General features: G+C 36.7%; 1 protein-coding gene across 1 annotated transcript; it reads left to right on the forward strand.

Moving 5' to 3' along the window:
• The first annotated feature begins 1,216 nt into the window (after window positions 1-1,216).
• On the forward strand, window positions 1,217-9,641 carry panx2 (pannexin 2). Its single transcript, XM_016270176.1, has 7 exons — window positions 1,217-1,284; window positions 1,411-1,447; window positions 2,950-3,509; window positions 5,843-6,957; window positions 7,057-7,195; window positions 7,279-7,470; window positions 8,645-9,641. Exons 3-7 carry the CDS (start codon window positions 3,281-3,283, stop codon window positions 8,935-8,937), a joined length of 1,968 nt encoding a protein of 655 aa, XP_016125662.1. The 5' UTR covers window positions 1,217-1,284; window positions 1,411-1,447; window positions 2,950-3,280; the 3' UTR covers window positions 8,938-9,641.
• The last annotated feature ends 2,804 nt before the right edge of the window (window positions 9,642-12,445 follow it).

Genomic DNA, 12,445 nt, shown 5'->3' on the forward strand with positions numbered 1-12,445 from the left:
ACCCCAGATTTTTGAACGTTATAGTGTATGTCTGTCAAAGATATTATTGAATGACAATTTAGTAAGGAAAAGAATCAGCAAGTCAAAATGTGTGGTTGGTTTTGAAAGTCTTTTGTAAAGATCCTTACTTGTGTCACACAATCATGAATATAGCCTACCAGACCAGTTTGAAATTAGAATCATATATGATGAGTGAATGGCTGAGCAAATTTATATGCAAATAAATGGTGAACACACCATGCATGTACAATCTATAGCACTTGTAATGCATTATCTAGAAACCCCACATGTCAGAAGCTGGAAGAGTAGAGGACCTAATATACAGTATGATGCTTTTAATAATTCTAATACACTTTGGACCATATTACTGTTCAATGCCTTGCTGCATGCAACAATTTTTACTTTGTTAGATTTTATTTTTGTATAAATATATGAATCTTGTGATGTTATTGTAGATCAATAAAATGTAAAAGATTGTTTATGTGAAATGTGAATTACTTATTCCAGAAAGTGACTCAACAGCAAGATGTTATGAAATAGCAGAAGGGATTAAATAAACACTACATTTACATTTTACATTTACATTTTAGTCATTTAGCAGACGCTTTTATCCAAAGCGACTTACAAATGACGGCAATAAAAGCAGTCAAATCTAACAAAAGAGCAACAATAAGTGCAAATGACAAGTCTCGGTTAGCCTAACGCAGTACACGTAGCAAGGTGTGTATATATATATATATATATTATACACACACACAAAAAGAAAAACAAGTAGATAGAATATAAAAAATAGAAAGCAAGTGTTTTTTTGTTATTTTTTAAAATAAAGAATAAAAAATAAAAAAAGATAAATATAGATAAAGTAGAATTAAAATAGAATAGAAAGTGTTAGAGTTAGAGGGTCAAATAAAGGTGGAACAGATGTGTTTTTAGTCGTTTCTTGAAGATGGTTAAGGACTGAAAGTGAAAGTGATTTTGTGCCTCTTTGAGATGGCACAATAATACGCCGTTCACTTGCAGAACGCAAGCTTCTAGAGGACACATAACTCTGAAGTAACTACATAGCTAATGTACTAATCTTGCTGTAGTATATAAAAAGTATTTCCATACAGCAATACAGTTATGGGATAAAATGCTCCTATAGCTGCCTCACAGCATCCGCATCCTTTGTTTTTTGGGGGGGGGATCTGTTAGTCGTTGTGGGGAGATATTTCCTGATGTCGATGATTTGAGCATCGGATTCAGGCTCTGCGTGTTCCTCAGTATAATCGAGTAATCTGACAGGTATGTGACATCATGAAGATTAGAGTCATAGCAATCCAATCCTCCGTCTCTTTTTTTCACTCATGTCGTATATAGTATCGTATATTTCATCAAATATATGTCTTAAGCCGCTATGTGTCATCCTAGCCAGATGATCCAGTGATGGACAGCTCCTCGACCGAGCGTAAGTGATGTGCACCGCATGACCTTTATTGCTTTTTAAACATTTACTGTCAGAATGTCAATATGTCGGCGGTGTCGTTACAGCATTAAAGCTAGATTATATCTGAGGGTGTTTTACCTTAAAAGATACTACTGCATGCTGTTGCATTAAGTTTGCATGACACATTCCTAATCATTGTCAACTTGTTTGAGAGCTTTATCAAACCTGCTGTGAAAGGAGTTTTCAGTCTTCTTTCTAGTGTCTCTTAGAGGGTCTCTATTATCCCTAACTAAGCCAAAGTGACAAATACAAGCTTAATCTGTGCTTGGCATAAGTCAATAATTAGTGTCTTATATCAGCACATACTGTATTTAAGATTGGCAGCACCAATTGTAATAATTTAAAAGCTAAATATTGAAAAACATATCAGTCAATGACAAATGATAATATTGACCTCAGTGGCTATGGTTTATATGTAACAGGGTGCAATGTATTTTATCTACCATATGAATGATACTCAACCAGTCTAGGTGCATGGTAACAGGATTTTTCAACCACATTGAAAAAAAAAAGAACACTTTTTTTTTTACTTTAATGCAGATGGAGTGAGGGTACTGGTCAACATCCAAAGAAATATAATATTACCCAAAGATAATTAACCTTGCATTTAATACAAACAATTATTTATGTTACAGGTTGAATATGAATTAAATGTAATTAAATATTTATTTTTTATTTTTTTTAAATCAAAACAAATTTAGATATTTGTTTGGCTTTTTGCATTTATTAAATATTTTAATAAAAACCTATATTAATATTATTATTTAGTTGCATAAATAAAACCAAGCACACCAACTTTTTGTATGTCACAACAGTTCACTACCTTCTTTGCCACAGCTCTGACCATAAAGACATTGTTTAGTTAAAATTTTAGATAAACATAAAACATCTATAGTCATTCAGTTGAAAAACTGATGTACTTTATCCCAAAAATAAAGTTAACTTACGAGCGTGGGGTTCCTGCCATTTTTGTTGCTCTTTCCATTTGTTAGAAAGCCGTTCCTTATTGATTTCTTGAGCTCAAAGCGAGATATATAGATTTTCAAAATGTACAACAGCTATTTTCTTGTCTGTGTTTTTATACTGTGGGCAAAGACGCTCTGCAACATATTAAGCTTCCATCTGTAGTTCAGAAATAATGCCGTAAAACTTTCCAATGAGATAAAGAACAACAGTGTACCATCTTTGTAATCTAATCTGGACTGTCTTGAATGATTCAACCTCTAGTAGGATGTCATTGTGTCTTTTTGTCCTTGTCACTATTGCACGCTCTCAAAAGACTCTGCAGATAAGCACACTCCACTGGTTACTTAATTAAAGGAACATGCACTTTCATAGAGTCTGAACATGCAGCCAGAAACAAATGCAATTTACTTTTACAGTTTACACTAACTTTACAGTTTTACAGTAGCTTTACTTTTTCTTGATAGTCAGTATCTTTTAACTCTCTTGTTCATTTACAGGTTTTTGCAGAAGTGGAATAGATATGATGAGAAATTCATCCCAGCTGTCAATATAAGCAACAAATCTACTCTGATTTTCCTCTCTTCAATCTACCTCTGACAAGATCAGCCATCAATAACCCATCAAAGCTGACCACAAAGCTTCCTTTGTGACTCTTAGAAGATCCACTTTCATCCTTCAAGTCAACACCTCTTACATATAACTCATATTATTGTTGCAGGGAAAAGCCCTCAGCCAATCCAGTGGCTGACGGGTTGGGAGAAGGAGGAGGAGCTTCAGGTCCCATCAGGAGTGTTGTGAGTTTAGTGGCGAGCAGGCTGCTGGTGCCGAATGCAGAACATCCTCGAGCAGAACTTGGACATGGCCACGGCTCTGCTTGCGGGTGAGAAGTTGAAGGAGTTGATCCTGCCGGGTTCCACACAGGATGAGAAGGGCGGTGTACTGGCGGGTCTCATGGTGCAACTCAAACTAGAGTTGCCTTTTGACCGGGTCGTCACCATAGGAACTGTCATCATCCCTATATTGCTGGTCACATTAGTTTTCACACGGAACTTTGCAGGTTAGTGGTGTTACACAGCATTATCTAGACAAATAAACACCTTAGTTTGCAGTTTGCAGTGAGAATGAGCAGTGACATGGTGATAGTAGTCAAAAATCTGAGTAAATTATTCAGTCACGTGACTTTCTGATGGACATCTATTTAATTTATTTGGTACACGCATTTCCATCAGTTTATGCACTTCTTACCAATTTAAAACTTTATCCACCTCATAGATAGATCAGGATTATTATAGTTAACTAAAACTCAAATTAAAGCTTAAACTAAAAAATAAAAAAATATATAGTATATATAAAATATAAAAAAAACCTTATACCTATTTTATTTCAGCTATTCAGCATTTCTCATTTTAATTTCGTTTAACGTGATATTAAAATGGTACTAAAATAAATAAAACTAGAACTGAAATAAAATTTCATAAAAACTATATAGACATTAAAAATAACACAACACACAAATTTCTAAAACTAAAATGAAATTGTAAACAGAAAATATAAAAATAAAAACTAATCTCACTTAAAGATTAGAGATCACTTAAAGATCTCACTTAAAATAACACAAGCCTAAAAAATGTTATGTGCATATTCACATTGACGTTTTTCCATTCAGTATTTTTAATGCAAAATTCTAAAATTTTCATAAAAATGTGTGGATGTAAGTAAATATGCTTAGAGCAAACACCCTTTATACATTTGAAAAATTAATGATATGGCATAAAATGTTAAATCAGTAATGTTACACATCATGAATGGCACTAGTGACAGAGTGACAGATGTTAGTTTTATTTAAGTTGAGCCATTATTAACCACTCTATGGGACTTTCTATATTCCTGCGGTCCACTGCTATCCAGCAAATGAGTGGTTAAATAATTTTTGCTAGAGAGATTGTGGGGTAATTAAGTAGGAAAAGAGAGAGAGAGAGAGATAAAGAGAGGTTGTGGTGGTAGGAGGGGGTTTACTCTGAATGCTGAGTCAGTCTTACTGCATAGCAGCACAAACTGGCTGTGACTGAACATTGAGAACCCTGCTGGGCAGAAACATGCAGTATAGTTTAAATCTGAATAAATGTTGGAGATACACTAACATTTATGCTTAGGAAGGTTATAGTAGGAACTCCTTTGAGACTGCAGCTAAATTGCTTTTCCATATCATTTGAGGTCTACTACATTGCAGTAATTGTTTCTGTAATAAGAATACTTATTATATAGCAGGAATGAGGATTAGTGAAGCTTTAATCGTTGTGTTGGCTGAGATTGATTTGAATCAATCTGAAACGTAAAAGTACTGAAAGAAAAGGTAGAGCCTGTAACCATAAAGATTTTATTCCATCTAGACACACCAAATATAACATACACAAATGTGCTTTAGTAAACTAGAGCTTATGACAATATTACCTTTCTTAACATTATTGATTCTGTGCAGGAGTGTAATGCACTGAGACCCAGAATAAGGTGGAGGCATCTATAGGAGTTACAGCAGCTGTGAAAGAATTACCTCTACATTTGTCCAACTGGCACAGACAAATGTAGCATTTGTTTTATCACTGATTCATCATTATTGGCCTGTGCTGCCTTATACTAAGCATTAAACCCATTCCAACCTGATGACAGCTCGTTTCTAGAAACAAATCCCCGCTGGGTACACCAATTGCCAGATTTTCCTGGATAGAGACAGTTGTAATATCCAGTGTTAATTTTTACACAATTTTAGTTGCAGTATTTCATATTTTAATGAGAATATCCTTTAAATGTAGTCAATATTGCATCATATCATATTCCTTAAATTGATTTTGACTGAATTGCACTGTCAAAAAAAATAACAATGTAGTTGATGAAATTAAAATCTCTACTGTTAACATCAAGAATAATAATTGTAACTATAAAAGTAAGTATATTGGTGTCAGTGTTATATTAGTATTATTTATTTACTATAATATTTTTATTATTTTTAGCTAGCTTTTTATTTTTTTTATGTGTTTTTGTTATTTTTATATTTTTAAAATATTGCTATGAATTTTTATTTCAGTTCAGTTTTAGGTTTTATTTATAGTAATTTTAGCTCTTCAACTTGAATTCTGGTCGGTTGTCAGTATTTTATTGTCGATCAGCTGGAAAAAATAGCTCTGAAAGTGATTCCAGCCCAATTGTTCCTTTGTGTCATTATCGTTATAGCTGTGGTATGAACTTCACTATCGTCTTATAATTAAATTATTTGAACTTTATAGTTACATGTATCATTCTTGGAATGAACACTAGTGGTATCTAATTGATGGCTCTTCAGAAATCCTAAATATTTGGTGAAGTGGGATTTTCATGATTTTCCTTCTCTTTTAGAGGAATCTATATATTGCTACACCCCACACAACTTCACACGCGACCAGGCCCTGTATGCCAGAGGCTACTGCTGGACAGAGCTGCGGGATGCAGTGCCTGGAGTCGACCCCCAGCTTCGGCCCTCCTTGTTTGAGCACAAGTTTCTGCCCTACGCTCTGCTGGCCTTCGCAGGCATCATGTACATACCTGCCCTGGGATGGGAGTTCCTGGCCTCCACTCGACTCACCTCTGAGCTCAACTTCCTCCTTCAAGAGATCGACAACTGCTACCACAGGGCGGCCGAAGGCAGAGCCCCCAAGATTGAGAAGCAGATCCAGTCCAAGGGGCCAGGGATTACAGAACGTGAGCGGCGGGAGATCATCGAGAACGCAGAGAAGGAGAAGAGCCCCGAGCAGAACCTGTTTGAGAAGTATCTTGAGCGCCGCGGGCAGAGTAACTTTCTGGCTAAGCTGTATCTGGCGCGACATTTAGCCATCATCTGCCTCAGCTCAATGCCCATAACGTACCTGAGCACCTACTACGCCCGTCAGAGGCAGAACGAGTTCACTTGCGCGCTTGGCGAGCCACCGGACACTAGCAGCATCCCTGAACTGCGGCTGAATGTTAACTGCAAGCTACCAGCCGTGCAGCTCCAGCGCATTATGGCCGCAGTGGACATTGCTTTGCTGTGTACTATGAACCTCATTATCCTTGTGAACTTGCTGCATTTGTTTGTAGTTCGGAAGTCAAATTTCGTCTTCGACAAGCTGCACAAAGTTGGCATTAAAACACGCCGGCGCTGGCAGAAGTCACAGTTTTGCGACATTAACATTCTGGCCATGTTCTGTAATGAGAACAGAGACCACATTAAGTCTCTCAACAGACTGGACTTTATCACCAACGAGAGTGACCTCATGTATGATAATGTGGTGCGGCAGCTACTGGCAGCGTTGGCTCAATCCAACCACGATGCCACTCCGACTGTGAGAGACTCTGGGATCCAGACTATTGATCCCAATATGGACCCCTCAGTGATGGGTGTGGGAGAATTGGGAGGAGAGCCCTCAGTAATCAAGAGACCCCGCAAGAAGATGAAGTGGATCCCCACATCTAACCATCTGCCACAACATTTTAAGGTAAGACATTCTCATTCATATTTAGTTGACGAATAGCTTGCTTGTCAAATGGTCCTTCTATTATTGAAATGTACCTCATATTTCTTTGTTTTTATACAGGAACCCTTGACTCTAACCAGACAGGAAAATAGTATAAAGGCAGACAAACCTAAACCAGTCCGAAGGAAGAATGTAGCAGATAGCATTATTGCTCCACTTCTGGACAGCAAGAGCACACAACATCCTCCTACTAACAAAGGTACTGGCATAGTAAAACCTGGTTTTGGTTAGTATAGCGAATGTCATTAAAATCCTTCACTGATCATGTTTACTTTTTTTCAGCTGCAGAAACAAATAATATAGAGAAGAAACACACTCTTAACCTCTCGCTTGATGTCCATCCTTACATGCTAACCATCCAGAAAGCAAAAACAGAAACGGTCAATCCTGAGCCACCCCCCATCGAGCACTCTCTCAGTAATGTGTATATTGAGGGTCCACATACAGTTGTCCATGTCTCCTCTTCTCATACTGGTATGCTTGGATTGTCTCTAGGAACGCACAATTGATTGGTGTCATATTAGAATTGTTAGAGTTTGCTGCAGGGATGGTGTATTTTTGTAGGCCAACCCGGAAGTTAGCATCACCCTTGTTCCCTTGACAAAAACCCAACAGGATTTTTCCATTTTCCATTATTGCAGAAAATAAGCTCTGTGACCAACAGAAGTTCATGATTCTTACATATTTTGTTCATTAAGGTAATCTTTACAAATGAATTCAACTTTTATGAATTTTGAAGTGTAAATGCAATCACCAGAAGTAAAAAGCCAAAGTTAGGCTACAGTATAAATGAACTACACCATGGTTGCATGACTTCAATGTCACTAAGCTTCCTACAACTCTTTCAAATCTTTATTTAAAATATACAAGTTGGAAAGTTTGAATTAGAATAGTTTGCAAGAGCACAAATATAAACATAATGAGGCTGTAAAAGCGGACTACCGAGTAGATGAGTTTTCCTGTTTGGTCTGATGACATCTAGATGTCTCACACTTCTAAATGTCTCAGACATCCGGATGTCTTCTATTGTCCCATTTAGCCACTTATTACACTTCTTGCATTTTTCAAGACACATAAAAGCCTAAAAATCATGAGGTGGTATTACTGGTGCATTTTATGCCATAGAATAAAACATGAAAATATCTTGAGCCTGTGTTAACCACAGACCCTATTTCAGTCATTAAAAAAAAACATTGATTTTGGGATGATGGAACTGGAAGTGCAAAAATGCTTTTAGATTAGAGTTTTAGGACTCCATTCCTGCAGTACTCAATTGCACATTCAATAGATTGCCCAATTTTCCCCTATTTTTACAATTTTCCTAGTTTTACATGACCTTTGCCTCATCTAATTCACACACTTAAGCTTATTTTAAGTTAATATTTAAAAACCGTAATAATTTGATAACACAGATGTTTTGTTAAATCTTTACCAAATCTCAAAATGAATTCCATTTTTCCTCTGTACATTAAAATTATGTGATGCATAAATTGACCTGTAGGCTTTAAAATAATTGATTTTAGATTTAGTGTTTTTTTATTATTATTGTTTATGTAGACAAAATTGCATTTTAATATCAGACATAAAACAATGTGTATTGGTTTATATTTGTATTTCTGATAATTCTATATCCCATTTGTCCCCTTAGAGAAGAAAGAATCTCCTCCACTGTTGACCACCACTGCCTTCTCCACAGCCACCCTCTCCACAACGTCATATATGAATGGTGAAGCGACCAGCATGCAACCTCCAGACTCCCCGAAGGTCAAAGATCCTCTCAACCAAGGAACAGAGCCTGAGAGCCAGCCCGGGCCTTTTAGTCGAAACCCCTCACACCCGCTGCTGAGCATCCATCACACCTTGTATGAGGATGAGGAGGAACAAAACAGAAGGGACAGACTAGCCAGACCGGGCGAGTTGATTGCTGCTGGAGAGTGTTGAAGAAAAATGTAGATACACACCTGCACAAAAACACACACACACACACACACACACAAATGCAAAAGCACTTAAAAAATGAACTGAAGTACAAAGGAATATGCCGGTTTTTAGGGTTATGTTAATGGTTTTGCCATTATGAGTTGAGCTCAGATTATTTCATTTTCAGAGATGAAGTTTATGGGACATTGGGGCAGCCAGTGTTTAACATATTTTATACTCTTAAAGGTGCACTTAATTATTTATGTTTATGTTAAACGGGAGTTTTCAATTACTGGTGGGTTATTAAAAACACTATTAGATTTCTTTGTGTAAAAATAAGTGCACCTTTCAAAATCATCTCCCAGCCTTACATCCACATATTTGGACGTGTGTAGTTTGAGGGAAAATAAAATCACCCATGACCTTGGTGCTCACCATATGGGTTAATGAGTTCCCTATGAGATTCCAAATGAAGGCAAGGCACGTCAGAATTTTGCACAAAGCACCATTTGTTCCTGTATCATCAATGTCTACATGGTTTTGTGTTGTTTTTCGCAATCAACGTCTGTTTCATATAGATGTCTTGAGGTATCCAGCGCAATACATGTATTCTTAAAATATGCAACCTCATGTTTTATTGTCGCAATAATATGCACATTTGGAATGTATATACTGAGCTGTACAGAAAAAAAATCTGATAATATAAGAGATTTTAGACATTCTTTTATTTAAAAGACTGTCACATGGCGTTCATCCACAAACCTCTGGTGCACTTATTTAATGAGACAATATCACTCTGGGTCTTTGGGTCAAGTGCTCAAAGACATTCATCTCCAGATTGTCAGAAAAAAATATGGATCCTTATACCAGCTTTTTTGAACAGACAGAGTTGTGGCAGAAAGATTTCAGCTTCTTCAGCTGGACATTTTCAAACTAAAGAGGATTCATAAAACATGCTTTTGATACCTAAATCACCATGAACCAGTTTGTGTAAGTAGCATTCCACCTTTGTAAATCCTAGTTAAAAACCATTGATATTCACTTATGCATTTTGTGGTGAAGTATAACAAATGCCCTGCCAAAACACACTTTTGTGATTGTGAGTGAATACAAGAATCGCACAATTAGAATCTAAGAGCACCTCTAACCACAAGGCATGAGATTGATATTAGCGATAGCTGCTGCAGCTCACTGTTTTTCTAGCACATATCATGCAAGTGCAATATTGATAATGATTATGTGATACAGGGAACACAGATCATGAATGACAATACCATTAGAGGGGAAGGAACTACACATGATTTTCCAGGCTTGACTTTTTAGATGAGAATATAATTTGATGGTGTTATGGGTGCTAATCTCAAACTTAAAAATCTTAATGGCATTCGGCCTTTGAGCCAATATGTTAAAATGGGGTTAGACAAAGTATGTTTAAAAACAAAAAAGTCATGGCCATGTTACCTTATTTATTTTGTTCTTGCGTTTAGGGGAAACATTGGAAATGAATATTTGTTTTGTAGTGCCATTTCATTTTTATTTTTTATGCCACAAATTATTGACAAATGTTTGTGTTTAATATATGTGTATTTATGGAACTGCAGCATTTCAACCAAGTAACCTGCTTAGAAAAATAAATTAATCTATGCCAAAAAGAGAAAATGTTAGATTATCACATGGGTTGTATACTGCATGTTCAATAGTTAATTAAACTCATGTTACATAATTTACATGGGGTGGGGGGACATGAGTTTGAATCACCTAGTCTGTCTTGCACAGGTCAGCCCTTTATCTTTTTTTTAGCCTCTCTCTAATGTGTATGTTTCATGAGATAATTCTGTTATAGGTGAACCTCAGAAAGAGTTGTATAAGGTTCACAATGTTGTAAAATTATGTAAGCAATTTTCAATATCATTCATAAAATGCTTACTACCTCATAAACACTGAAACAGTCCCACATAAGCTCTGTTAAAATTATTCATCATTTTTAGCCAATCAGAAACAACTTTTTTGGGGGGGGCTTGCTGACATCACATTGGTTATGATGGCGGTCATCACCAGGGTAATGAATTGTAGTTTCCATAATAAACATATTGTTTTAAAACTTTGTCTGCAGTTACTATAATATCTGAATGACAAGGATAAATTGCACTTAACAAATTACTTAATTTTAATTGACCAATGTAATCTGTTTTAAACAAAAGATGTACTTCAGCTGAACAAAATTTCTCTTTTTTTACAACAAAAAAGAAATAACAGTTTTTGCAGGTTTTAACCGTGTTTTGTTTCAGAAAGTATAAACGTCAAAGTAGTCTACTTTTTAAGTATTTTTTCATGTTACAAAATGACATGTAGCTATGCATATAAAACTTACAGAAGATACAGTTTACATTACAATAGTTCACTTTAAAACAGTTTAACAGGGTAACATTTAAATTAAACTTCTTTAATTTTGTTATATAGATATAACAAATATGTACTGTATATATATATATACAGTGGGTACGGAAAGTATTCAGATCCCCTTAAATTTTTCACTCTTTGTTATATTGCAGCCATTTGCTAAAATCATTTAAGTTAATTTTTTTTCCTCATTAATGTACACACAGCACCCCATATTGACAGAAAAACACAGAATTGTTGACATTTTTGCAGATTTATTAAAAAAGAAAAACTGAAATATCACATGGTCCTAAGTATTCAGACCCTTTGCTCAGTATTTAGTAGAAGCACCCTTTTGATCTAATACAGCCATGAGTCTTTTTGGGAAAGATGCAACAAGTTTTTCACACCTGGATTTGGGGATCCTCTGCCATTCCTCCTTGCAGATCCTCTCCAGTTCTGTCAGGTTGGATGGTAAACGTTGGTGGACAGACATTTTTAGGTCTCTCCAGAGATGCTCAATTGGGTTTAAGTCAGGGCTCTGGCTGGGCCATTCAAGAACAGTCACAGAGTTGTTGTGAAGCCACTCCTTCATTATTTTAGCTGTGTGCTTAGGGTCATTGTCTTGTTGGAAGATAAACCTTCGGCCCAGTCTGAGGTCCTGAGCACTCTGGAGAAAGTTTTCGTCCAGGATATCCCTGTACTTGGCCGCATTCATCTTTCCCTCAATTCCAACCAGTCGTCCTGTCCCTGCAGCTAAAAAACACCCCCACAGCATGATGCTGCCACCACCATGCTTCACTGTTGGGACTGTATTGGACAGGTGATGAGCAGTGCCTGGTTTTCCCCACACATACCGCTTAGAATTAAGGCCAAAAAGTTATATCTTGGCCTCATCAGACCAGAGAATCTTATTTCTCACCATCTCACAACTCCATGCGGGCTTTCATGTGTCTTGCACGGAGAGTCTTCCGTCGGGCCACTCTGCCATAAAGCCCCGACTGGTGGAGGGCTGCAGTGATGGTTGACTTTCTAAAACTTTCTCCCATCTCCCGACTGCATCTCTGGAGCTCAGCCACAGTGATCTTTGGGTTCTTCTTTACCTCTCTCACCAAGGCTCTTCTCCCCCAATAGCTCAGTTTGGCCGGAC

This window comes from Sinocyclocheilus grahami, unplaced genomic scaffold, assembly GCF_001515645.1.
Source record: "Sinocyclocheilus grahami isolate Dianchi unplaced genomic scaffold, SAMN03320097.WGS_v1.1 scaffold55.1, whole genome shotgun sequence".
Lineage (NCBI taxonomy): Eukaryota > Metazoa > Chordata > Actinopteri > Cypriniformes > Cyprinidae > Sinocyclocheilus > Sinocyclocheilus grahami.